This window comes from Nothobranchius furzeri, chromosome 5 (genome assembly GCF_043380555.1).
Source record: "Nothobranchius furzeri strain GRZ-AD chromosome 5, NfurGRZ-RIMD1, whole genome shotgun sequence".
In the NCBI taxonomy this organism is placed as follows: domain Eukaryota; kingdom Metazoa; phylum Chordata; class Actinopteri; order Cyprinodontiformes; family Nothobranchiidae; genus Nothobranchius; species Nothobranchius furzeri.
Window position 1 is genome coordinate 40,077,219 of NC_091745.1, and position 27,992 is coordinate 40,105,210.

At 47.0% G+C, this 27,992-nt stretch overlaps 1 protein-coding gene across 8 annotated transcripts; it reads left to right on the forward strand.

Moving 5' to 3' along the window:
* Positions 1-1,154: 1,154 nt before the first annotated feature.
* Positions 1,155-27,971, forward strand: phactr4b (phosphatase and actin regulator 4b). 8 transcript variants are annotated; one of them, XM_054735517.2, is made up of 17 exons: positions 1,867-2,038; positions 2,407-3,054; positions 9,523-9,638; positions 9,901-9,945; positions 15,234-15,404; positions 15,922-16,002; positions 16,906-17,409; positions 20,789-21,106; positions 21,876-22,007; positions 23,349-23,877; positions 23,949-24,211; positions 24,287-24,485; positions 24,621-24,676; positions 24,944-25,005; positions 25,101-25,238; positions 25,374-25,450; positions 26,603-27,971. In XM_054735517.2, exons 4-17 carry the CDS (start codon positions 9,933-9,935, stop codon positions 26,616-26,618), a joined length of 2,559 nt encoding a protein of 852 aa, XP_054591492.2. In that variant the 5' UTR covers positions 1,867-2,038; positions 2,407-3,054; positions 9,523-9,638; positions 9,901-9,932; the 3' UTR covers positions 26,619-27,971. The 8 variants fall into 8 exon arrangements, with proteins under 8 accessions (XP_054591489.2, XP_054591494.2, XP_054591492.2 ...); XM_054735514.2 differs by lacking the exons at positions 1,867-2,038; positions 2,407-3,054 and adding an exon at positions 1,155-1,303; XM_054735515.2 differs by lacking the exon at positions 2,407-3,054.
* Positions 27,972-27,992: the final 21 nt, after the last annotated feature.

The window sequence follows — 27,992 nt, forward strand, 5'->3', positions numbered from 1 at the left end:
TTTACCTGCATGCTGAACGTAAAAATAGTCTTCTATCGCTATGGTCTGTATTAGCTGCTGAAAGAAAGTAGATGTGGAAATGGTTGGGTCAGAAAAAGCACCACAGATCTACTTCACACTGTAAAAGTGGCTTAGTGGTTGAGTGTCCACCCTGGGACTGGGAGATTGGGGTTCAAATCCTGGTCGGGTCATACCAAAGACATTAAAAATGGGACCCAATGCCTCCCCACTTGACACACAGCTTTAGGGTTGGATAGGGGGGTTAAACCACCAAATAGTTCCTGAGCGCAGCCACAGTTGCAGCTCACCCCCCCCCCCCCCCCCCCCCCCCCATGGGTCAGGAGATGAAAGTCACCAGCGTGTGAGGACTAATGGGACTTTAACTTTAACATTAGCATTCATGTATTCCCCCAGCTTGGTGAGGCTGTGTTGATTTAGTGGCCAGGAGAGAGCAGAACAGGCGGGTGAAAGCTAACCGTTAGCATTAGCAACACATTCAGGCTTGTGTTATTTGTGGACACAACACATCAATGTTACATTGTTACCCAAGAATGAAGAGCAAATGAAGGCAGCGAAAGAGTTGCATTGTTGGTAGCCAATCAGAGGCGATATGTTCGTATATCATGAATGTTAATGAGCAAGACTCAAAATCCCGCCTTTTCTGCCACCCACTAGTGTCAGAGCCTTTTTTCTACAGAAATTGACTCACAAGGAATATTAGAAACCACAGCAATTGTACTGAAATAACAAGTTTATGTGTGTTTTTTAAACTGTTTCTTTTTAAAAACTGACATTCAACACAGTTGGAGGAAATTATTCCAAAGGAATATAAGAATTGTATTTATTTTTATGACAATGCAAAAAAAATATTTTAGCTTGTAATCTAAAACTATCTGTATTAAACAAAGTTGCTTTTTGTCAGTAAGACAATCCCCCTGTGTGTCCTTTAATCATCAGTCAGGTCTGTATACTACATGTTAGTATGAAGGTATGGGCAATTCCTCATTTGTTTATTTATGCTGATGGGAGAGAGGAAGAGTGCGCAAAATGCATTTTCTACTTTCAGTCGTGCTCCCCCTCCCTTCCCCCTGCCTCCCCCAGATCGATGCGCTGCAAGGCCTGGTGGGTACTGAAGTCCTCCCCACACAAAGCGGGGTCTTGTTTGCAGCGTCTGCTGATCGGCAACAGAACTACCAGTACCGAGATGCCTGGAATAAAACACAAAGGGAAACAAGAAGTGATGGTTTCCGGGACGAGCCTGGAGTGTTTGGGTGGTTTGGATCTGCCGCTGGAAGTGTGTGAGGTGAGCAAAAGACCGGGATGCTATTTTTAACACGGTTGTAAGTGTTTTCAGGGGAGGGAGAGTCCGCAGGGGTAGCGTGAGTTTTGATTTGGAGGGAAGATTTCTCCACAGACAACAAGAGGAGTTTGCTGCAGCACTGTGATGCGATGCTGCGCAGATCTCTTTGCAGACTATCTGGGGTAGTTTTTATTTTACTAATTCATTAAAAAAAATCTTAGTTTTTTTTTCTTCTTTGTAAAACTAAATTCTGACTGCTCAAAGGATGCGACTAGTCAGCAGGGTGTGTGTGAGGCAAACATGTAGCCGGTGACCTCTTTTAATTGTGTGAACAATAAAGTTCCGCTTTATGTTTACAATTATGAGAAAATAAAAGCACCGGCGTCGGAAACTCGTTTCCCCTCTGGGACAATGGTTCCCAATAATTGAATTTACACGTGTTACCATAATAAGTGATTGGAAATATGTATTTAAAATTTCTTAAAGAGATCTGACGTGTGAAATATATTGTGTTGCGATTTAATGGTGCTTTTAATTTGAAGTTGTGCACCGGAAGTGGTATTGTTCCGTGTTTGACGCTTCACTTCGGTCTGCCTCCGGTTGAGCAGCATCTCCGGAGCCGTTAGAAACCGCTCGCTTTGAGCCTCCACACACGGCGGCTCGGGCTCGTCACTCCCACGGCTCCCACTACTCTTTAGTCGGACACTTTTCACGCCTCTGCCCGATTCAACAGTGAAGGTAATTGTTTCTCTTCAGGTGGGAAAGAAAAGGTGTTAGGTAACCGTCTAATCTCTGGGATGCAATTAGAAAGCAGCAGCGGAATATAGATCTACTTAAGAGTGTTGGGGCGAAGATGGAAGATTCATAATCATCGTTGTCGGCTCTTTGTGTGGATAATATTTAAGTGCTATTGAGTACCTCGCAGCCTGGCAATGCTTTTGTAGCTTATTACGGACAAAAATGTTTTATTATTATTTCAAGGACATTTTCTACAAGAGCCGTTCAGAAATTACTCACTAATATGTTTCAGATGATGGTGAGGTTAGGACTTTGTGTTTATAATCGTGAAATTACCCTGTTGTTGTGTTTACTTACTTTAAAATCAGCACACCAACCACATGTGAGACCTCCTGGATCCAGGTTCGGATCTGTACCTGTTCCCTTCTGCTTCCTTTGGTTTCATCTGCCTGCAGCCTAGAGCTCCTGAAGTTCATTTGCTCTTCCAAGAAGAAGGAAAGAAGAAGAAAAAAACAGCAGCCCTGTGTGTTACAGCGCTTCCCACTTCCCATTGGATGTCCTCTCTTTAATGGGCCATTAAGAGGCAACCACGATGGTTAAGCTGTCATCTGGGCTTGATTGATTCGGCCTGACCGCAGATGAGGCCGATCTGTTGCTTGAGATTCAATCAAAGCTCTCTGCTAAGTGTCTCCAATCCACCTCCTCCATTTAAGACACATCTCTTCCTCTTACAAGGACCAGTAACCGACAACCATGGCGTACCTTGGCTCATCAGAACATACATGTGGACCGTGTTGTTGCCAGTTTTGGCAGTGAAAAGGTTCCCGACTCACACGTCGGAAGGGTGCTGAAGGAGGAAAAGTTTAGCAAAGAGGAGGAGTGTTTTGGGCTCCTTGTAAAAGTGGGCCACCGGTCCCCGTGGTGGGCGGTGGTTTTCTGGGGCAGGCTCGGTGGTGACGCTCATCCAACCCGGATTGGGAACAGACGTGCCCTCGTCCATCCATTTGTGGAGCCAGGTGAGGAAACCGTGTCGCTCTCACTCATTCTGCAGAAAGAACTGTGGAACAGTGCCCATCACGAGGTGGCCTGTGAATACGCTTCATCTCTCTCCCCCTGTCTCCGGTACTAGTTTAGTTAGTTGCACTTTATTCTTGACTGCATGTGGCTGCCGTATTGGAAAGTAGACGAAGAGTGTTTTTTTTCCCACTGACTTGCAGACTTTCCTTTAGCCCCTGAGCTCAAGCCTCGGCGTGAGAAGGCAAATAGCTATTTAAAGATGGCATAACCCTGCCAGCTGCTGCCGTTTCCGCTCCCTTCGTAATTGAATCAGCGCTAGTACGCATCAGTGAGGGTGTGCACTCTCTGCAGAAGATTACAAGGTTGGGACCTCTGCATGGTCTGAGATGTCTACTTTCACATACCTGATCGGTGCTTCCTGCTTCTAGATTGTGTCTTTGGGAGGACAAAAATCCCAGTTTGTCCCATCCGCTCCACGTGTAGGTTCTCCAATGGGCAGCTCCATTCTTGTTGGCATAGAGTCGATTACGGCGTGAATGGTGATTGAAGATGTTGAGAGGTGGGGTACTCTGTTAGAATAACTAGTCTCTAATTGGGAGTCGTGTCCCTGGAGCTGGTGGTGTGTGTGTGGCGTCTTTGATCTGTTTGTCTTGGATCATTAGGAGAGTTTGATTTTGTTTATCCCCCACAAGGAGGTTGTTTATGATGATGGAGACAGAAGAGCCAGGACACTCTCGTGACTTTCATATAGGTCTGATCCACACGATGGGGAGAGAGTTAACAACTCAAAAAGGGAACTAGGACGGCAACATCACTTTTTCGTGCTCTGGCTGTGACTATGCAGGGACAGCAAATGAAACAGAGCAATATTGAAGCCAAACCATCCATAACATTTTACATTAGTTTTGTCCGGGGTTGGTTTATTTACTTGTCCCTGAAGGTAGAATCTGTCGTTAAGAATCGCGTTTTACTTTCCAAGTCCATAGTTGTCTTTGGTCTTCTCGATCATTTTCAGTCACCCTTCCGAGGCCGTGGCAGGCGCTGAGTGTGAGTGTAAAACGTTTCACCTCTGACCGCAAGTGCATCTGCCTCTTCCAGCAACATTTCAGTTCTTCTCTGTTCTGGCCCATCTGAGTCGTTTCAGACGGGATTTCAGACCTGTTTGATGTCTAACTTCTTCTTTTTCTAATGGGGAAGTTCACCTTTGACCCTGCCTGTAAACTAATCTCAAAGAGGAATAACGATATTAGAGGTAGCATATATTCAGATCACCAGCAGTATGGTTAGACGTTTTACTTCACGTCTGGATATTGGTGAGACTAATAGTTTTCAGGCCGGTCACAGAGTCGGAGAGGACTTCTCGTCTTCTCTCTGCATAGAAAATAACATTAGCCCACAAGGCAACCTGGCTGTAATTTGGTTAGACCAGTAATCCACTCAGTGTAAGACAATATGGAGCACCGTTAGAAGGATAGTTTGCAGTGAAACTCAGCGGTGATGTTGGGAGAGACACTGAAGGAATGTTTCAGCCTCATTTATGGTTTGGGCTTATTTTACTGTAAAGAGCAGAGATGTCTGACTGCAGAGTGTTTGTCCTGAAACAGATTTTTTGATTTTCTATCAGTGTAACTCAATTCAATTCAGTTTAATCACATAGTGATAATTCACAACAAGAGTCGTCTCAAGGCTCTCTGCAAAGTAAACATTCCAGTGAAACCTACATATCAGTACACTGAGTTTAGTTCATTATCCAAGGAAAACCATCAAATTGCATCGAGTCACTGACTTGTTGTGACGTAGACGTTACAGCAATCCCCATACTAGGCAAGCATAATAATACTGAATGAAATTAAAAAGACGAGAAGTGGCGCCAGACAATAGGATAGAGATAAGAACTATTATAAACAGTCACAACAGCAACAAATAATCAGATAAAAACAGTTAAAACAGTCCCCAACCCGTTACCAATGCAAACATTACAATCACATCTAAAATTATGTCCTACTCCATATCCTGGAATAGCGCATAAAACTAAACAGTGTGTCAGAAAATTAGTATATTGTGAAAAGGTTCAATATTCTAGAATCTGCGTTTACGCACATCTAGGTCGATCTCAAGTGATAAAGTGGGAGTCTTTATGCTAGTTTACATGTACGCTAGAAAACCAAACGATCTCATGAAGCTCGTTCCTCTCTGGTACGACCTGCGCTCTCTCTCTCGTGTTGGCTATCATCCAGTTAGCTTAAAGCAACACAAGTAGTAAACCAACGCTGGTTGGAGTGAAGCAGACGAAGTTAAAACAGGATATGCACAAGACTTCCTGTTGGATGTCATCTCTTTAATGGGCAATAGGGAGCCTAAGTCTCCCCCCTTTCTGGTCGGCTCACGGGTCCCCAGAAGAACGAAAAAAGGAATGCAAGTCAACGGGGCTAAAAACGCTGTTCTCTAGTCTGCTTTGCCTTACTTCCTGGATCACACGTATGCTGTACTGCAATTTAAATGAAAACTAATGATGGGTGGGTCACGTACTTTGAGATTTTTTAGCTTGTAAATGTTTGTAATTACCATGACTACAAATTAGACATCGGCACGTCGCATATGTGACGTCTCCACATAATCTCCTCTCCCCTAGCGTAGCTGCTACTTATCACATGACCAGATTCATGGTGGTTCTTTCCTCCTGTGGGAAGTTTGCTGAACTTACAGCCATTTTCCCAGTTTTCTCCGTGTCTGGTTCATGACGTCACTTTCATGACGTGCATTTGTAGTCCTGGACTTATTTTCACACAAAACTTAAAATAACGTTTCCACCCATTTGAAAATAAGCGTGTTCTTGGTATCAAAATGTGTCTTTAAAATTCACAGACATCATATAATCCATGGCCCAAAACAAGCAGAATTAGAATTAGAGCGTTTTTAGCCCCGTTTATTTGTTTGTTCTTCTGGAGACCCGTGATCCGGAAGTAGATGGGCGTGACTTAAACTCCACGTGTTACTTTCTAAACTAAGAAAGCCTCAGACCGATTTTATCAGATTATCGAGTCTTTTCACAGAAATCAGCCGATCTCTGATTTCTGTGATCTTTTCCTTCAGCCTCACGCGTTACCGAACCTCTCATCCTTTCTCCTCAGCAGACCAGAAGTGTGTGTCTCTCGTCTCACAGCAGATGAGTCCATTTAACCACTCACAAACAGAAAATAGCTCAGCCTCTTTTATTTTTTGATTGGAGTTGTTAGTGTTTGACACCGTGTGGATTAATGACATAAAGTCAGATCTATTTTTACGACAGCATCAGCCTCCGTTCATTAAAGTGGTGAAAAACTCAGTTTATAAACTAAGCCGAGTCTCACATGCCTCCAATTTAACCTGTCAAAGTTTGACCGTCCACATTAACACAGAGGAGAGGAAGGACAGAAATATGTAGAAAAAACTCTGTTACCATAGACCACAGCCACATTATTTTAGGCATTAACGGATAAATAATAATTATTCCCATTAAATATAAACAATTATGGTTTTGCATCTTGACTTATTTCAATTTATTTGTTTAGCATTTTTCCTTGACAGCTCAGAAACCCAAATGTCCCACGTACAGTGAGCGACTCACTCCAGCTAATTATAGCGATGGTTTGAAGTTCTGTTCTGACAGTGTAAGTGTTCAGGGACATAACTGAAGGGCTGCAATGAAGCTTCTTAGCAGTAAGTAGAGAAATGATCCGTTTGAAGCAGAAGTCTGGGTGTTTGCCAGGAAACTGTTCTCTCACTGCCTTCAGTTGGAGAGCGGCAGAGCTCCGTCACGTCCAGTCGACAGAAAACTGTCTGGACTGAGATGTTCTCACACTCTCAGACACCCGGAGCCTTTATCGCATCCAGAAATGTGCAATTGGAAAACAGAGCTGTAGCATTCAGTAGTCAAATCTTTGTTTTTACAATGTCACAAATAGTTCAGGTATCATGGTGATGATTGGTTGGTCCATCCCACGATGGACCGATGAATCTGGGCTTCATCATTTGTCCTGGTCTGTTTTTACGAAAGTGGAGTTTTAGTCCTGTCCCTGGAATGAGATCCCAATCATAAACGGCTAAAACGATCTTCCTCGGTGGTGGACGGGCTCCAGCCTGGCCTGCCAGACTCGTCCTCTGTTTAATTCTGCACAGAGAAAGAGTCTGGTAACTCACAGGCAGAGAGGCACTTGAGGGGCGGGACTAGACAGCTCAAAAATAACCAATCAGAAAAAAGACGGAAATGTGGACTGTACCGTGCGACGCTGTAGTTTTTTAGATGTAGTAAAAAAGGCGTCTGGCGATGGCGCAAACATCTTTTATTTTTTTACAAGAAAGGCTTTTAGTGCTTCTACTTGTGGTTTTAAAGACATTCAAGTCATTTAGAACAGAGGAAAGAGCCGCAGTGAACTCCGCAGAATTACACAGAGGAGGAGTCTGGCAGGCCAGGCTAGATGGGCTCAGCCTCAGAGAGGAGGAAGTGGTTTGGACTAGAGCGGCTGCTCCTCTACACTGACAGGAGTCAACCGAGGTGGTTCGGGTGTCAGAATAGGATGCTTCATGGTCACCTCCAACCAAGGAGGAAACCGCTGAGGTAGATCCAGAACTCAATTCAATTCAGTTTATTTATAAAGCGCCGAATCACGACAAGAGTCGTCTCAAGGACCTTCACACAGTAAACATCCCAATAGTTCAGTTCATTAAGCCAATCAGTAAAAAGTTTCCTATATAAGGAACCCAGCAGGTTGCATCGAGTCACTGACTAGTGTCAATGTCTTTACAGCAGTCCTCATACTAAGCAAGCATGCAGCGACAGTGGAGAGGAAAACTCCCTTTTAACAGGAAGAAACCTCCAGAGGATCCTGGCTCAGTATAAGCAGCCATCCTCCACGACTCACTGGGGATCGAGAAGACAGAGCACACACGCACACACACACACACACACACACACACACACACACACACACACACACACACACACACACACAAAACATATATACCAAGTAGTGTTTCTATGGTTACATTGTGATTTCTTCACATACTTTATTGTATTTATCCTAGTGAATCTATTGTTAAACGGGTAAACTAGTAGTAGCACATCCAACGTCAAGGAAAGCAAAAAGTTATTATCAGGAGGGAGAAAGTTTAAGTGGTTAGCAGCAGTGTGCTAGACGATGGCCCCCTCCATGAGGCCACCACAGCTCAGCAGAACATCATTGTAGCTTCTTCTGGGGAGAAAAACACTTAGAGAAAAAATAAAGTTAACAGCTGAAATAGCAGAAAATAATACAGTTAAAGAGCAGATTGTAGAAGAAAATAGTCGTGTGTGAAAAGTGGCTAGTGTGTCCTCCAGCAGTCTAAGCCTATAGCAGCATAACTACAGAGATAACTCTGGATAACCTAGCCTTTTAGATGTAGGCATGTTGGAGGCAGGGCAAGGGAGAGCCGTCTTTAACGACTACACTCCAGCTCCCTACTACTCCCCCACTTGTCTACTCCCCCACTTGTCTACTCCCCCACTTGTCTACTCCCCCACTTGTCCAAATCTAAGCTAACATCAGATTTTAACCATAGGCCCTATCAAATAAAAATGTTCTAAGCCTAGTCTTAAAAGTAGACAAGGTGTCTGCCTCATCGACTAAAGCTGGGAGCTAGTTCCACAGGAGAGGAGCCTGATAACTAAAAGATCTGCCTCCCATCCTATTTTTAGATATTCTGGGAACCATCAGTAAACCTGCAGTGTGAGAGCGAAGTGCTCGGTTAGGAACATATGGAACAATCAGATCACTGATGTACGATGGACCTTGATTATTAAGAGCTTTATATGTGAGAAGAAGGATCTTAAAATCTATTCTGAATTTAACAGGCAGCCAATGTAGGGAAGCTAAGACAGGAGAGATATGATCTCTCTTTTTAATTCTCATCAGAACTCTAGCTGCAGCATTTTGGACAAGCTGAAGACTTTAAACTACATTCTGTGGACTTCCTGAGAGTAATGAATTACAGTAATCCAGTCTTGATGTAATAAATGCATGAACTAGTTTTTCAGCATCACTTCTGGAAAGGATGCTTCTAATCTTAGCAATATTCTGAAGGTGGAAGAAGGAAATCCTACAAACCTGTTTAACCTGGGATTCTAATGACATGTCCTGGTCAAAGATAACACCAAGGTTCCTTACTTTGTTCTCGGTTCAGGTCAGGTGATTGACCCAAGTAATTTCCTTTTCTGAATTTCAGGCCCAAAGGTGAGAACTACAGTCTCGTCTTGATTTAAAAGCTGAACGTTTAGAGTCATCTAATTTTTTTATGTCTTCAAGACAAGCCTGTAATCTTCCGAACTCACTGGAGGGATTATCAATCATCTACTTCCTGGGAGCAACAGGGGATCTCCAGAGGGAGCTGGGAGTGGGATGTTTGATGTTTGGGTCATATGAGAATCTTGTATGTTATTTTCTTTCTTTCAGAGTGGTTAGGATGGGTGGAGCTGCTGTCACCAGCATGCAGGAAAAACGAATGAAATTCATCCAAACGGCTCCGTAGGACCTCAGCCGTCCCTACACCATCCATGACATTCTCCAGTGTACGTCCTCTCTGTCCTGTTTCCAAAGGGCTCCGATTCTTAACACTATTGTTAAGAATAGTAATTAACACAAACGATTAACAATTATATCTGGCATGAGCTGCCTCTCTCTTTTTGACCCTGACCCTTTCATAATAAAAGTCACTGTAATGACAGGCTCACGTGTTATTTGTGTTTGTTTACAAAAGTAAAATGTGAAGTGAACTAAAACACTCAGCTCACGTTCAAACCAGCTCTGACTCTAAGTATTTGTATTTTTCAGGACGCAGTGATTGGCGCGCCTCATTCTCTGTGATGGAAAATCGTGGTGAGTACCGAGGGACTGTCGGGATGTTTTAACTCTTCTCGTCTCATTAAACCTCCACAGTGAGCATCTATGAGTCTCTCAGAGCTGAGTGCACGCTCACACATTTTCCTCTAATATCCTGCAACCCTCAGAACTATCTCCTGCTTCCCTTGGACACGGTGGTCTTTTGAGGTGTTGGTGCTCATCTCTTGTGCAGCAGCATCAATCCTTTCTTTTGTAATGACATCATCAGCTGTACAGGAACAGGAAGTTCTCACCTTGAAAACAGACTCTGCTTTTTATTCACAGTAAGCAAACAGAAGCGGTTCCCTTTTGTTTAACAGCCTGAACACGTGGACGTTTTTAGGTGTGATTGTGCTCGGTGTCCTAGTGTAACTCCAGACTTCCTGTAGGTTCTTCAGAATAAAAGTCACACCATTGTCTAGCTGCTGTATGACAGAAGAACATCTTCGGACATTTTTCAGAAGTGTTGGGATTGTGTTTTAAGCTAGTATAGAAGCATTATCAGCTGGGTTCAGTGCCTCGTGTTTACAACCCTGTGGCCTTCGCTTTAATTATCTGTGCGTGGAAAACTCTTCCCCAGTAACACGCGATGAGAAGGAGATGCTCTATAGAACATTCTCCATGCTATGGTTGGAAGGTTGGTTTTACTTTGGGCTAGTTTGTTGCTCTAGTGCGACACCTACTGGTGATCTAAAGTCACACTTTAATCCTCTGTAGAAAGAGCTGTTCGTCTTCCAAACTCATGTTGATGGACGTGGCTCGCCCATCGTGCCAACATATGTCTGTAACTGAGTCAGCTGGCCTGCGTGCTGAAGGAGCCCGGCCCAGTCTGTTATCCAGGTCAGGCCAGCAGGTTCTGGGCCCATGCGAATTGGCTCAGTTCTCTCTGGAAGCCGGCCCGGTGTGAAGGCTGTATGTGGGCCACGGAGGGAGAGAGAAGCAGCGCTGCCGAACACTAGCTCTTCATCTTCACAAGCAGCTCGAGATGCAGCCAAACACTCTTAAAGACTCTGATCTATAGAGGCCGCCCGGCACGCTGGACCCCTCTCTGGGCTGCCTGAAGTCACTCAAACCTCAAAAGGAGCCAGAGAACTGATTCAGGGGGTCCAAGTTCACCTCGTCGTTGTTTTTGGTTTAGAAAAGCTGTTTCTTTTTCTGTACTTCTCTGTAAAAATGCCTAAAGCAGAAGTGATTTTGTGTATCAGAGTCCTTTTAATTCTTCCAGGACATCTAAAACTGAATGGAAAGTTAAAAATGAGGTTTCTGTAGGCACGAGGAGTTCTGAGCAGCATCATAAACACTTCCTGCTAGGGCTTTTTCTGTCTTTAGTTTCATGAATTTGCCTTTAGAGACATATTTCCTGGCCCAAGTTGGAGATTCTGTCTCTAATCTGCAGTGATGCAGCACTGGGAACCAGCAGCAAAACCCAGTCTGATGCTCTAAACCAGTGGTTCCCAAACTTCTCAGCTTTTGCCCTACAAAGGGTCTAGTTGGGACCCCAATTATCACACCCTAAGGACACAAATATCACAAGTAATTTAAGCACAAGCATAATAAAAAGTATCCATTTATCCAACTAGTTTTAATCTTTTGGCTAAAAATTGTTTTCACTCATGTGTTTTTTTTCTGCCAAATTCGTTTCTGGAATCAGCTCAGGACCCGCTCTTGGTGCGTTGTGACCCTGAGTGGGGTCCCGACCCAAGCTTTGGGAAGAGCTGCTCTCGACGCCACATGTTCTTCTGTAGGCATCTGTAAACAGAGCTTCTCACTTTGTTTACATCCAAAACAAAACAAGCTCCTACTTTCTCTTCTGGCTGTGTCTCAGCAGGTAAAGGGAAAGCGGCCCCCTGACGGACCCTTTCATAGTCCATTTTGGTCTTGGCCCAGCTGACTAGCTGTTGTCCTATCAATCCGCTCAGAATCCATCATTATTCCTTTAATCTCAGAGCAAAAGACTCACTTTAGTTTGAGCTTAATGGCAGATCCGACTTTTCCGAGCCCTCCTGTTTTCCTTCTTTGTGTTTTTCCACAAACTGTTGTTTCGGACTTGGTTAAAAAGGCAGATTGGCCGACTGAAAACACAACAGGGCTGTAAATAAACCAGCGGAGAACCGTTTAGAGAATCTCAAATGAATCCTAACGAATCATTTAGTTCAATCCCAGAAAACCACCTCATCCCAGTAATCCTAGATGTTTCTCCAACACCACCCTGTCTTTTTCCTGTCTCCTCTGTCTTCAGATTCCCTAAAACCCTCACCCTCTCACTCGCTGCTGAGAACAGTAGCTTCTGTTTTACTGACATGGATCAGGGTCCGTCTGACATTTGCGGCGTGAAGACTTGTTTCTTTTGTTCCGGTTGAATCTTTTTTTTTTTTTATTTAAGGCTTTTTCCTGATTTCTAACGTGCTTCACACTGAATCTGTACGACTGGATCCACACAAAGCGCCACAGACCGCAGCATGCATGCCAAATTAAAAACATAACTGGTCTTTCTCCCAGGAATGGTAGGCATCCGTCAGTGAATGCTGATCTGTGCTGCGAGCCAAGGAGGGAGGGTCACTCAAGTGTGGGGGAGAGGGAGTCCCATCTCCTGCAGGGAGGGAGGGAAATCTTAAGAAGCTTGAGAGAAGGAGGGATTGGTGTGTGGTGGTGTGTGTGTGTGTGTGTGGGGGGGGGGGGGCTGAAAGCATAGAGTAAATGCTGATGAGACGAAGAGAAGAAAGGATCTGAGGGAGCTTTTCAGCAAGGCAGGTGCTGCTGCGGATCGGCCTGGTGTGGAGCAGACAGTCCTGGGTGGAGGACAGGTAGAGGCCCCTGGGGGGCTGGATCATGGGACAGGGCTTTGGTGTGGAGACGCCAGCTCAGAACCCGCAGCAGCACAACCCCGGCGGTGAGTTTCAGACCTCACTTCAGCACTTTGTTTGGTTTTGCTTCACCGCAAACGTTCGCATCTCTGATTTGAGCGTTTTTCAAAGACTCTAAACACCGGAGAGAGAAGGGCCGGAGATTGTGTAATCAGCTTCGCAGTTCGCTCCTTCGCTTTCACCACCACGAGGAATGTTAAATCACTGGGATCATGTGGATGTGCTGCACACTAGCAGAATTAGCACGACAAAGAGGCGTTTGGTGACTCTGAGGGAGTTCTCTGACCTAATGTTGCTTCTACATGTTGACTGGAACACAAACACTGGTTATGGCCGCTGTGCTCAGATTGAATTCATAATCTGCCCTGGCACGAGGAAAGCTTTTGTTGAGGTTGGAGGTGTTTCCCAGTAGTTGGAGGGATGTGGGTGTCTTATGTAAGTGGTCGGCGTGGCTTTGAGGCTCACCTGACCGGAGTAACGTGGCCCCTCGGGGAGATGCTGGAGGAGGAAGAGCTACATCGACGAGGTCACACACCCCGTGTTTTCCGACTGGCTTCTCTCGTGGAAGAGCGTCTGATTGGAGAACAGACCACCGCTGACCGACGTTTCTGCATCAAACACAGGGAAAGCCAACCTGGTCCAGCATGTTTTAGTTGATTCCCTGCTTCAACACAGTTGGTTCACAGCAGAAGCCTGCTGATTAAAATCAGGTGTGTTTATTCAGAGACATCACTAAAACGTGCTGGACTCTGTAGGGCCGGGGTTGCCTACCCTGATCTAGAAGCACCAGACTCCTGTGATCCCGGTGGTAGAGCGTTTTGAGTTTGAGGGGAAGAGGCTGTCTTTGTTCTCCGGGAGGAAATGGCACTCCACCCTGATTGTGTGACTGTTTCCAGCCCCCCCGCCTCCTCACCTCAAAGCTTCTGTACTTTTACTCCCTTGTTGCTCTTTGGGTCCACATTGCTCCTGGACACAACTGTCCAAACCTCTTCTGACTACAGCTGAACCCTCGGCGTGTCGCAGGACTCAGTTCTGCTGTTTTTCCTGGTTTACGATGGCGGATTGACACGTTTAATTATCAAGCTTCATTGGCCTGCGTCCAAGTCTTTTACGGATATCGTCACTCTCTGATCCTCGTCTCCGCAGCGCTCGGCGTGCAGGCCCGACACAACCAGCTCTCATGCTGCCTCCCTGCCTGGCTCAGCTCAGCCCCTCCGATAGAGGCGTTTCCAGTGCGATGGTCTCCTCTGCGTGAGAACCTCCATCACAGAGAAGCCTCTTAGAGCAGTGCCTAATCTGGATGTTATGGCAGCTGGTCTGAATTCCCAGACTCCTACCTCTCCGAGATAAGATGGATTTCTGCGGTTTGGACCTGCCTGTTGAACCCGGACCCTCTCCGTCTTAGTTTCACCTTGGAACCTGCTCATCCTGCCTTCCTTCCTCATTGAGTTAATTCTTTGGATACACACTGGAGAGTTGGAACTTTGTGGTTTCCGAATGCTCCCAGTGCCTCCATGGCTTGCTGTTTCAGGTCCCACTATAGAAGCTGGACCCTTAACACGCCTCTCCCAGGTAGACCGGTGCTTGCTTTTAGATGGGATAGACAAGAAATGCATGAGATGGAACGACCATTAGGGCGTGTTTTAGTGAGAAATGAAACCCCAGCTGCTGCGGCGCTGCTGATCCTTGTTAACCCTGTAGTCACTTTAAATCGGTCTTAGTGCTGCGGTGTCCCTTCCTGGCCTGTATCAGCATTGTGTGAGAGCATACTGTGGGAATGAGACTGACGCCAACGCATCCTGTGCGTGCACGAGCCTGGATGTTTCAGATCGGACTCTGCTCTCCTTCCTCTGGTAAATATTATGTCTGCTGAACCCAGCAGCTGCAGCCTCTAAAACAGAGACTCTCCTCGAGCTCAGCACTTTGTCAGAGAACCTGTCAATCACTGATCCCAGAATATGTAGCCTCTCCTGCAGAATGCCGTTTAACACCGCAGTGATGCAATGATCAGCGTTCCTCGGAAAAGGGTCTCGTTTACCGACTGTTAGCCGTGTGCCGTGTGTTGACTGAGCTGTAGTGTGTAGCCCTCCTCGTCTCAGCAGAGGGGCTGATAAGGCTCCAGTCTCCATCCAGCAGAGGAATGTGAGCCCTTGACAGAGAGCAACCCTTGGCTGATTGCCATCGTCAGGCTTCTCTTGTTCGCTGTGGCCTTTCGAAGGAGTCCACGAGCTCTCAGCGTCACCTTGTCAAAGCACGAGCAGAGCCATCAGCTGGAGATGATACGGGCCGTGATGCTGTTACAAAGGCAGCAACGATCAGTCAAGAGTAGGAATGACGACTGATGGACCTGATGGCATTTGGATCTGAGCTTTAAAGAGTCTCCTCTGTGTTTTAAAATAGTTGTTTTTGTCTGATGTTTAGATGATGAAGCCGAGCAGCACCACAGCACCGTTGTGGGAGAGGGGGGCAGCACCGGGGATGGCACCCCTCCCCCAAAGCGCAAAGGCAAGTTTTCCACCCTTGGCAAGATCTTCAAACCCTGGAAGTGGCGGAAGAAGAAGAGCAGCGAGAAGTTCAAGGAAACATCTGAAGGTTTGTGCCATTTGTAGTCTGCCCCCCCCCCCCCCCCCCCCGGTCGCTGATTGTATTGATGAGTCTCATCATATCATATCATTGGGGCGACGGTGGCACAGGAGTTAAGTGCTCGCCCCGTAATCGGAAGGTTGCAGGTTCGAGCCCCGCTCAGTCTGTCGCTGTCGTTGTGTCCTTGGGCAAGACACTTAACCCACCTTGCCTGCTGGTGGTGGTCGGAGGGACTGGTGGCGCCAGTGCTCGGCAGCCTCACCTCTGTCAGTGAGCCCCAGGGCAGCTGTGGCTACATCGTAGCTCATCACCACCAGTGTGTGAATGGGTGAATGACTGATTGTGTTGTAAAGCGCCATGGGGGGTTCCAGGACTCTAGAAGGCGCTATATCAAATACAGGCCATTTACCATATAACTCCTCAATGTGTGTGCGCTCGTAGGGCTTCAAAGCTTTCCTGTGACCACGATGTGTTTCTGCAACCAAAAGATGATTAAACTTGAGTGAACTGTGTTTGTTCGCGGCAGAGCTGGAGAGGAAGATGTCGACGAGGCGTACGCGACAGGAACTGATAGAACAAGGAGTGCTGAAGGAGGTCCCAGACAACGGTAAGAAGCTCCACCTGGTCTGTTTGAGGAGCGATGTTTGTTCCTGACACCTGGTCTCCAGGAGACCCCACACACACACACGCACACACACACCCTCTCACCGGTGTCTGAGGCCTATTTCTAAAGAGGCTTGATGTTTTTCACAGTAATGCAATAGCTGTTTAAAATTACATGCCGCTCTCCAGAGCTCAGGGAAAGTGGAACAAATGATGCCCTGCAGCAACAAAGCTTGGAGAGGAGTGCAGGCTTTCTGCACCCCCCCCCCCCCCCCCCACCCCCCACCCCCCACCCCATGCTACAGAAGCTCATTTATTAAACCTACAGCTGCTGCTTCATCACTCCAACAAACACTGAACATGTCTTTGGGGCTCGCCTACAGGATGAATCCTTCTTCTTTTTTCTGGCTACTTTGTTTACTATTAAAAATGTCGGATCAGTAAATAGATCTGACAGCAAACAGAAGTAAAGTAACGATAAAAAGAGCCTGAAACAGCTGAGGCCAGATGTGGGAATGATGCATAAATATGAAAACTACAGATGATGCTTGTCCTGCACACACTGCTATGAACGGGGGTGAATGCTCGACAGGCAAGCTCTACGGGAAGAAATGGTAAGAAGTTGACTTAATTTCAGATAAAACTGAGTTTCACATGAAAGATGCATCTAATTCTCATGCCTCAAGGTTACGCTGCTTCCAGTGACTCCTTTTGTTTATGTCAGATCCTGTTCACTAATCTTGTTTGACCTTCAGAACGGAGCATGCATACATTTGTTTGCAGACAGTTGCTCTAGGCCCTGTAGTGTGTGTGTGTGTGTGTGTTCAGAATGTCTGGTATTTTATAAACTTTGTCATGTTTCCTGTCATCTGATCTGATATTTTTATTTCTTGGCCTACCTATTCAGATGCAGACTCACAGAATGTAAAACAAACCCATGTGAAAAATGGTCACACTCTTCCTGTCGGGGTTGGAGGACCAGGAGGGATCAGCTCTGTTAGGAGCCCGTCCAACCAGGCCACAGCCCCAGCAGACTCAGACTTTAGGATGAACCCTGTGAGGTTCACCCAGCCGGAGGATCGCAGGGGCCACTCACCCCCCGATGGACACCACCGCGGAGCTTTAAGCTCCAGGGGCACAGGAATTGAAGAGGTGTGGAGAAGTGGAGGAATGGGGACACGCGCACATGGGGAGGGGGAGTGGAAGTCTAACCTGGCTCGGCACGGGCAGATTCATGAGCAGAAGGAGGGAGGAAGGTGTGGGGGCAGACTTTACCCCGAGGATGGATACAGGAGGCCGGGGCTGCAGAAGGCCCCGTCAGAGGACGGCAGGAGGAGCCGGCCTGCAGAAGCAGACTGGAAGCCCACGCTCCCTCGACACGCATCTGCAGAGGAGGGGAGAGCTCGCAGAGGTGAGCTTTATGCTTCTCCCCCTCTGAGATCCTTTAGTGCTGAAGGATTAGGTGCACTGTTCCCGTTTTAATCTTGCTCATGTACCAGGTATCAGGTGAGTCTTCGGCTCTGCTGCTGTTCCCTCAGCTCATGTGCTGTCCTCCCAGATATAGACAGTCTCCTGCTTGCTCTCAGGAGGCTTGCTCCAGCTTCTTATTCAGGAACACGAGGGAGAAGCTCCTCCTAATTAATGTGCCACCATCACTACACCCATCCTCACGCCTTTAACGCTCACATCGTGAGAGCTGTGAGAGGCCAAAAGCCGCCTCTGACAACTACAGCCAACTCTGCTCTGATGCTCATCCATCCTGTGTGGACAAGCGTGTGACTGAGAGGAGAAACAAATCAGTGACAACAGGAAGTTGTGTCTGACTTGTGAGATTTTTCCTGCCTGTGTATTCCTCTAAGGCAGCTTCATTCACCTTTTCTTCAAATCCTGCTGCACCTTTATTTCATTCTTCTCTTCTTTCCAACCTCCTGCTTTGTTCTGGATGTTCTCCGTATCAGCTGAGTGATGTCACAGTGATGAAGGTTCATCTGTAAATAAACAACTCCGAGCCGTGAGTTTGAGGAATGGCGTGGGAGCAGCAGCAGCGGTGTGGGGGTGGGTAGAGGGGGGTGGGTGGGTGTTTCGGTGGTAATTGCAGCCGTCTACACTGTTTACCTTCTCAGCTGATCCCCAGATAACGCAGCTCTCAAGCCAGCCCAGAGGCTCAGACTGTTTCAGACCTGGTTCAGCTCTTCCTCCTGCTCTCACCATCATGACGTTTTATCTGAGGATTAATGGTCTCAAAGTTCACAGATTATATTCCTGAGGGTTTTTCTTGAAGCCGACTGGACGCAGCTGAGAGTTTTCCCTGCTGGATTCGTGATTTTTAACCAGCTCTGCTGATTTATCTGTTTTTGTGTTCATTTCCAAACTCGGGGATTATTCAGTTCAGTTTATTTATGTAGCGCCAACTCACAACAAGAGTCGTCTCAAGGCTCATTACTAACTAAACCTTCCATTGGAGCCTACATATTAGTGCACTGAGCTCAGCTCGTTATTCCAATTACTGAAAAGTTTCCTAACTAAGGAAACCCAGCAGGTTGCATCGAGTCACTGACTTGTAGTGTCAGAGTCTTTACAGCAATCCTCATACTAAGCAAGTATGTAGCGACAGTGGAGAGGAAAACTCCCCTTTAACAGGAAGAAACCTCAAACAGCTGAAGGGTGTTTTTACTGATTTGCAGAACTCTATTATAAATACAGAAAATAAGCTCTAATTCACAGTTTAGATAAAGAAAGACAACAAGTCTAGTCAGATAGGTGTTAGGTGGCTGGTGTCTTCAAATCAGAGCAGAAAAAAGACGATGGAGACGACGACAGAACCAAATCTGATGCTAGTTTTTACACCAACTAAAGTCAGAACACGATTTGAAAGCCAAAGACTTCTGAGGATGAACATTTGTGATCCTTTAGATTCAGAATGTTTTAGTCGGTCCTTTTTTATTTATTTATTTGTTTGTTTATTTATTTATTTGTTTATTTGTTTTTCATTATATTTTTCTTCCAAGAAACAGAAGTATCATAATCTTTAAGTATCCAGTAAAATACATTGTCTGATTTTTAAAGAATTTATTTGCTAATTATGGTGGAAAATAAGTATTTGGTCAACAGCAAAAGTCCATCTAAATTAGGGCTGGACAATAATTCAGTAGTGGGGACGGTGCTGCTGACCTGGACTTGGGACGTTGTGGATCGGTGGGCGGTGTACTGCGAAGGCCTCCTCTGTCATGACTCGAGGGAGGTGTTTAACCCAAGAAATGCAGAATCAACACGACTTCAATGAGTGAGTAAAAGAAAAGTTATTTTATTTTTAAAACAGGAACAAAAGGTGCACTGGAAAGTCCAGTGAGGATGTGCTGTTCGACTTTAGTCCATGTAATAGTCCAATATGTGTGGGAAAGGTGGGTTGTCAAGGTGAGTGCTGGTGGAGCTTCAGCGGGCTGAGGCGGGTGAGGCAGCGGAGATGAACAGGCAGGAGTTGTAGAGGAGGATAGAACGTGGTTCGGGAAATCCGGGGTTTGAGCGGCGAGAGAATTGTGCAGAGTGATGTTTCCTGAACAGAGTAACAAACAGGGTTCAGAGGAGAATCCAAAAGCTTAATCCAGAAAAAACAGTCCAAGGTTCAGATCCAAAAAATCCAATATCAAATTCAAACGAGCGAAACGAGCAAGCAAAGTCAAGAGGCTGGGGCTACCTAACAGGTGCAATCATCCGGCGTAGTGTGGTGTCTCCATCCTCCCTTTATACCCGACCTCCAGATTGGAGATTCGGCGCACCTGCCGCTCCCTCCGCTCCTCACCTGTGGAAGATTGTCTCAGAGATGGTTAGTGTGGAGAGAGTGCTCACCTCAGCTCAGGAACAGGACGTCCTCGATCCCACCGAAACGTCCTCCGGTGAAGGAGGAGAGTCCGGGGGCTTTGGGCTTATCTGACTTATGTTTTTCAGGAGGATAAACCGCTTGAGATGTGACATCACGCTTTCGAGCAGGTCCTCCTACATTACAACAAATAAAGAGTACGATGTGTTGCTCTGCAATATCACGTGGACATCAGGGGAAGTTCCACTGGATTGGCAGACTGGGGTGGTGGTCCCCCTATTTAAAAAAGGGGGACCACAGGACATGTTCCAACTACAGGGAGATCACACTCCTTGTAAAGTATTCAGGGGTTCTGGAGAAGAGGGTCCGACAGACTGTCGAACCTCAGATTCAGGAGGAGCTTCATTTGGACCCCACAGGGTGAGATCTTGTGTGGAGCTCCTGATGGAGGGAGATTATCAGTGGTCTTCTTGTAGGTCTCCCACTGTCTAATAACTGCTCCTACCGCTGATATCCTCACTCCGAGCTGCTTATCTGTTGCAGATCCAGTCTTCCCAGCCTTGTGCAGGTCAACAAGTCTGTTTCTGGTGTCTATTGACAGCTCTTTGGTCTTGTCCATAGTGGAGTTTGGAGTGACTGAGGTTGTGGACAGGTGTCCTTTATACTGATGACGAGTTCCAACAGGGGGACAGAGGAGCTTCTTACAGAAGAAGTTCCAGGTCTGAGAGCCAGAAATATTGCCTGTTTTCCACCATAATTGCAAATAAATTCTTTAAAAATCAGACAATGTGATTTTCACACACGTGCACGTCAGCTTTAACAAAACAAACAACTTTAACAGAACAGAGAGGCTTAGTCCTTTAGCCTTAACATCGGGGATCTAAGCCCAGTCTGCTGCTGCTGATGAATTTTCTGTCAGTGGACTGAACTTTGCTTACAGAACTCACCCCTGTGGTACTTTTTCTGTTAACAGAGTCAGACAGCCATTTTGTTCCTGACCCAGACGCCCTGCAGGACAGCCTGCGTGAACCTCTGCCACCTAAACAGTCCGTCGTACCTCCAAAGTGGCTGATCAGTTCGACCCCAGAGCCCGGCAGCAACGGTCCGCCGCGGACACCGTCCAACCACCTCCCCCCTCAGTTTTCCTCCCCCTCCACCGCGACGTCCAAACCCGTCCGGTCTGTGGCTTCTGCGGGTACGAGCACTCAGCAGACCTCCACCTCTCAGACCACCAAGCAGCCCCCCCCGCCTCCACCCAAGCCAGTGAACAGGGGCAACGCCGCCATGCTGGGTGAGTCCTACTAAACCCTTCTGTTAGCAATCAGAATGCTAATTTCCTTCAGGAAATCTGAACTTTTACAAGTCTGTGAACAATGAAAAGCTACCACACACACGCGCGCACACACACACACACACATCCTGGTAATGATGTGATCCCAACAGCTTGAGCAGCTTTTCCCTTTCTAGTTTATTTAGTATGGCTGAACTCCTTTAGCTTCAGTGTTTTCAAGCATTTTACAAAATAATGAAGACTAGTGTGTGTGTGTGTGTGTGTGTGTGTGTGTGTGTGTGTGTGTGTGTGTGTGTGTGTGCGTGCGTGCGTGCGTGTGTGCGTGCGTGCGTGCGTGTGTGTGTGTGTGTTTCCCTCTTGGGCCAGCTCTGTATTATAATTCATTTTTACATGTAACGTTAGTGTTACATCAGATGTAACGTTACGTCAGAAGGAACACGCTTTTACCTTTTTGATGTTAAATCATCTGTACGTATTTAAAAACATGTTCTCTGGGTTTTGTTTGGTTTTAAATCCTTTTTATTAATTTCTTTGCTTTCTCCTCTTTTGTTACTGGTACTCACCAGGATCCGACTTTCATCATTTAAAAATATTCATTCTAAAAATAATCCTTAAAATGTGTTGTTTTAGGGATAAAACAGTCTGCATATTTTAAAGGCTAGTTTAGCTTCCAGCTGAACATTTAGGGTAGAAGCATCCATCCCTGCTCTTTAGCTTATGTAGCTTCACTAAATGCTCCGTCTGAAGGCCTCCATCTCCTCCCTGTTAGTCTCCGCCCTGCAGGGGGGAGAAAACGCTCAGCTTCCCCTCTACTGGTCCTGCTGGAAGCGAGAGTGCGACTATGATGTCTACCTGTCCCTGCCCGTCTATCTGTGCCGGCGGGCCGGAGGCCTGCGCTCAGGTAAAGAGGAGATCAGGATGTCGGTATCTGGAATCCCTCCCCACTCCCCCTCTCTTCCTCATGGTGTCATGTCCTTTCTAGCGTGTTTCCTCCCTGCTGCCTCCAACTTGTTGATTGGCCTTTAATGCTTCTCTCTGGACGAGCTGAATAAGAGCCGCATGCATTTAACAAGCTGATGTCTGTCAGATGGCGAAGTGCAGAGCAAGAGCAGATTTTAGACACGATACATGTGAAGAGCCTTGAGCGGGGTCCAGCTGCCAACGACAGAGCATCACTTTTATTGTAGAGAAGAAGTGATGCGTCACAGAGCGGCTCTACTGCATGTTGTGTCTGTCACCTCCGTAGTACGGCCATGCTGTCAGCTCTGCTGCTGCTTTGCAGCTGCTCTATGGATTTTAGGAGCATAAAGCTCACTTTTGTAGCTAAGACTGCATGCACACTACTGCAAGGGATAGCATGAAAGGTCTGCCAGCTTCTGCAGGCTGATTCTCAACCACCCAACGACGAAAGCTGGGTGACAAGACTTTGGTGTGTGTGTGTGTGTGTGTGTGTGTGTGTGCGTGCGTGCGTGCGTGCGTGCGTGCGTGTGTGTGTGTGTGTGTGTGAGCGTGCATGCGTGTGTGTGAGCGTGCATGCGTGTGTGTGAGCGTGCATGCGTGTGTGTGTGTGTGAGCGTGCATGCGTGTGTGTGTGTGTGTGCATGCATGCGTGAGTGTGCATGCATGCGTGCGAGTGTGTGCATGCATGCGTGTGTGTTTGTGTGTGTGTGCATGCATGTGTGCGTGTATGCATGCATGCATGCGTGTGCGTGTGCAAGCGTGAGTGTGTGTGTGCATGCATGTGTGTGAGTGTGTGTGTGTGCATGCATGCGTGAGTGTGTGTGTGCAAGCATGTGTGTGAGTGTGTGTGCATGCATGCATGTGTGTGAGTGAGTGTGTGTGTTTGTGTGCCTGTGCGTTGATTCACATATGACACACACTTTGAGGACCAGCCGATCACATGATCAAACTAATTTTATATTGAAGCTTTGACCCTAACAGCGATGACATCAATCACTCTGAGATGATCTGCATTTAAAGCTCTAGTGTGAGAGGTGGTGTGTGCCCCTGGTGGAGGGGGTGGTGCGCGGCTGTGAAGAGCATGTTTGCATCTTCTCTTTGACCGGGGGCTCACGCTCGTGCACGCTGCTCTGTGTGCGCTCTGGCACAGCCTTGTGATGCGGCTCACTGTGTGTGTGCAGCAGTGCTCTCATGACTCTCCGTGTAAGACCCACATGTAAGCTGGAGCCCTGCTGCTTTATGAGGAACATCTGGATTATCTCTTTGGTTTTTCCATGTTCAGGTGACTTCACACAAGCCCCGGGGGGGGCCAGTCTACATCCAGCCAAGCCGTCACCTCCAATGCCTCCGAAGAGGACCACTCCGGTCACGAAACGCAGCACAGAGGACTCCGCCCAGAACCATCCCATAAGTCCCTCCCCTCTTTCTGTCGAGGACAACAGCGGCCTCCCCGTAAGTTTCCAGCTGCCCCCTCCTCCCCCCTCCCCGCCCCTCCCTGCTCACATACCGCCCTCTCCACCTCGCCAGCACATACACACCCACCACCTCCACCATCAGCACTCGTACCCTCACCCGCTCCCCCAGCCCATACCGATGCTGTTCGACCCCCCGAGCCCGACCGCGGAGTCCCCCCAACGCCCGGCCCCTGTCCCGCTGCACATCATGATCCAGAGAGCCCTGTCCAGTCCCGGCCCGGCGCAGCCGCACCCGGATGGGTCGCAGCGTGCTCACGCGTTACTGTTTGAAACTCCTCTGGATTACCAGGGCGATCGCTGTCGGCCTCTGCCCGTCAGCATCCAACCGCTAAAACTGTGAGTTCCTCTGGAGACGAAAACACGACCAGAACAAGTCCAGTTTGTGAAAGATGTTTCTTTTCTTTCAGATCTGAAGATGACTACTCAGAGGAGGAAGAAGAGGAGGACGATGAGGAAGAGGAGGAGTACGATGGTGAGATCCCTCAGCCTGAGCTGGAGCCTCGGAGTCGCCGGTGCCTGGTGGGTGATGCTGGCATTTGCATCATCCCTGGAGGAAACAGCAGTGATGAAGAGGAGGAGGAAGACGAGGATGGAGACCATAAGAGAGAGGACAGTGAGTCAGATGCTCCTAAAGACGAAGACTCTGACGAGGAGGACGAACCCCCGCCGAGTGAGTGTAGCGCCTGTAATCGTGGTTAGGTGGAGGACGCCGGACGGCTCTGATCTTTGTCCCGGCTTGTCTCAGGTGCCCTGGCCAGCAGGGTGAAGAGGAAGGACACGCTGGCTCTGAAGCTCAGCAGCCGCCCCTGCACCCCCGACAGGGACCGCTTCACTCAGGAGAGGAGCAGCAGGGAGGACCAGCCTCCAGGGCAGACGGGCCTCACCTGGCAGAGCAGGGAGCAGTGGGAGGCCATCCGCACGCAGATCGGCACGGCCCTCACGCGGTAAACGGCTCCTCCTCTGATAGAAACGCGTTAGTTCTCCTAGATCATCGTCCTACTTACTGCCTGACTGTCAGTGTGATGAAACGGTGTAAAAATAGTAGCGCTATTTATCTTTTGTTTCTTTTTCCACATCAGACGACTTAGCCAGAGACCCACTGCCGAGGAGCTCGAGCAGCGAAACATCCTTCAGCGTCAGTATCACCTTTCTGTCCGTTTCCACTAATATGTGTCAGGATGTGAACTCTCCACCTTTTGGTGCAGTGTGTTTTATCGTCCAGGCTGTTGTGTTGGCATTTAAGCTAATCACGCTACCAAACAGGGGAAGAAAAACATCTTGAAAGGTTACTTGGTTATCTAATTTTAGAGCCTGCTTTTTTTCCTGCTCATCAAACCGAGCTTTCATGAAGACGTGTAAAATAAACCCTGTCCCCCGCCCACTGTCCTCGTTCTTTCTGCAGCCAAGAACCAGGCTGACAGACAAGCTGAGGTTCGTGAAATCAAGCGGCGGCTGACCAGAAAGGTGAAGCGACTCATCAGCACCCAACATCCCAGAGTCTTGGTGTGCTTGTCAGAGATCAAACTGTGCGTAAACGTTAAAGCTCCCGTTTGTTACAGCTGAGTCAAAGACCCACGGTTGCAGAACTACAGGCGAGAAAGATCCTGCGGTTCCACGAGTACGTGGAGGTCACCGAGGCCCAGGACTACGACAGGAGGGCGGACAAGCCGTGGACCAAGCTGACTCCGGCCGACAAGGTTCGCTTTACACAACCGTAGAGCGTATCGTCTCAGGCTCAGAGGGACACTTTCAATGGACAGTGTTTAGCATAATTACGGCACCAAGTCAGATGTTTGGCATGTTGGCTCAGAGTTAACAGAGTGTTCTCACAGGCAGCCATCCGGAAGGAGCTCAACGATTACAAGAGCACTGAGATGGAAGTTCATGAAGAAAGCAGAATTTACACGAGGTGTGTAGCTCTTTCACTTACAATAGAAATCATCCATTTTTATTTTGTTGTTTACATCTTTTTCTAGTTCAAAGTGTAGAAATTTCACCAAAAGGGTGTTTTTGTTCGACTTCTGTTTCATCTGAGGCCTAAAAAGGAATCATTTAGCAAAATGAGGTTCGTTTCTGTACATGAATGTCTCACTTGTTGTTGAAAGCTCATTGAATGACCTCAGTTTGGAGAAATAAAGTAGAAGTGGATTGCTGCTGTTTTAAATCGTGCTCGGGAACTGAAGTCTGTTAGACCTGGAACTAGTCTCTGTTTCCTCAAACCAAAGTTGTTCAGGGAGCTATCAGCAGCTTGTGTTTAACTGATCCGAACCCCTCCTTTCCACCGGACGTAAAAGCGTTGCAAAACGGATGCGAAACACACTACGCGGCAATCAGTCGCCGTGGCGGTGGACGAGCTCCTTTCCACCGGCAGCGAGGCGTAACGTTCTGGACGCCTCTGCTCACACACAACAGATCTGCAGCCTCCGTGCATAAAACATGCAGTTTGTGCAAATCAACATTTGATACTGGAGCTAATTCAGTTATGGAAGTTGTATGTAGCATAACATGCGTACGGATCACCTCAGAGATGGCTTGTCGATGTGAATATTTATTTGTTTGTTTTTACGAGAAAGAGAGCAGGGGTGAGGAGTGAGCACCACCTCACCCCCGCCACGTGGACCTGGAGGGATAAACCATCGACCCTGCTCAGTGGTCAACCTTCCTGGCGGGGTCACCCAGTAGGACAGTGGGAGGGCTAAGCCTATTTATTAGGACCTTGTTGAACCACCTGCTGCTATATACAAAAGAAATAATTACCAGTAGTACATATTAAAATATATATTTATATTATTTTTGAATAATTAGGTATTGAAATATTTCAGTGCTAGCAGCTTGTGGCTATCGGCTTTTATAAGATAGGCAACTTTTGAGTTTTACTGGTTAGTGAACATTAAATACGTGATACTTTGGACTGTTTGAGAAGCGGTGTCCAGCCAGTGAACGGGGACATTACAGCGTGGACATCAACGGAGTAGCAACAGTCCACGCGTGTGGTACTCCAGAAATTTGACACGGTTGGCAGGTCTGCTGAAGTAATCTTCTGTTTGTTTGTTTCTCCCAGGTTTCATCGGCCTTAGCATCCACAAGCACTTAAGATTTTTGTGAAGAACAAGCTGCTCCGTGTGCAGATTCCCCTTCTTACCTTTCTGGAATGTGCCGTGCTGTTGATCAGGGAAAGCCTGGAACTGACTCTGGATGCTTGTCGCTTGCCCTCCGCTGCACTCTCTCTCTCTCCCCCTGCACTGCTTGTGCTGAACTGAGGAGGTGGTGGGTGAGGACTAGATGCAGTATTTCTCCCGGACAACAGGGGGAGCCACGTGCCAACGAAGGACCTAACGAACCACAGGGCTCTCTCTCCCCCTGCTGCTGTGTGGCGCCCCTCAGGGACTCGGATTAGTGAAAACCTTTAACGCGGCCTCATTCTGTGTTGCCTTTTTTTCCTTTACTGCATATGAAACACTAACTCATCTTGCTGATGTAATATCTTACAATTAAAGCGGTAATAATAAGAATGACCTATCACACAGTAATAATAGGTAAGCGGGGCTGGGTCGGGAGAGGATGGAGAAGCTTTAGAACAGGGCATCTCGGGGATATTGTGTTTTATATATTGATTGTGTACAGACTGTTAAACCTTAGAATGCAATGAGGAAATATTCTGTAATGCACAAGATGTTTTATTTTGTAATTCTGATTACATGGTAGTGACCGCTTTTATTCAAGCCTTTTTTATTTGTCTGCCTGTGTTTGTGATGTGCGGTGGCCAATTACTCTAGCGTTACGGAGAAGGAGGCGGCCGAGTGGGATGTCGGTGTGTGTGCCAACATCAGCGATGCCTCAAGGACTGATAGGAAACGGACTTCTGCGATCTGCTGCACGAGCCAACATGGAGTCCAGTGCCATTATACCTGGATGATCTCTCCTCATTTATACTTTTTATGAGTTTTTGTACTTCCCTTTAAAGATCAGACTTCTGTAGCCGTTTTTGAGTAGGGTCTTGAAGGTAGCGTCTGTACAGAGAGTTTCACACGAACATAGATCAGGGATTTATCAAAAACGTCTGAAAACGTATAAACGGTGAACTGGGAGTCGCTTTGAAGCTGCAGATGTTTTAACTGGTTTTATTTTTTTGGTCTGGCCAGTAGCTGAAGGGGTTCTCTCTGCTGTACAGGTGGACAGGTTTAACTATTGCTTCTGTATATCTTGTCTTCCTTCCAATTAAGAAGAATTTAAAGTATTATAGGTTGCTATTTTTTTAAGTGCAGAACATTAGTTTATGATTCATTGCTACAAGAATGGAAATATGAAAGTGAACTTTTTCCTGGAAAAGTTAAGTTTGTTTTCAGTTGGATGTGAAATTCTGACAGTTTTAACTGTAAATAGTCACGACTGAATCTAATTAAATAAAACTCTCTGAACCTCCTGTGAAATCAGGCTGCATCAGACGTGTT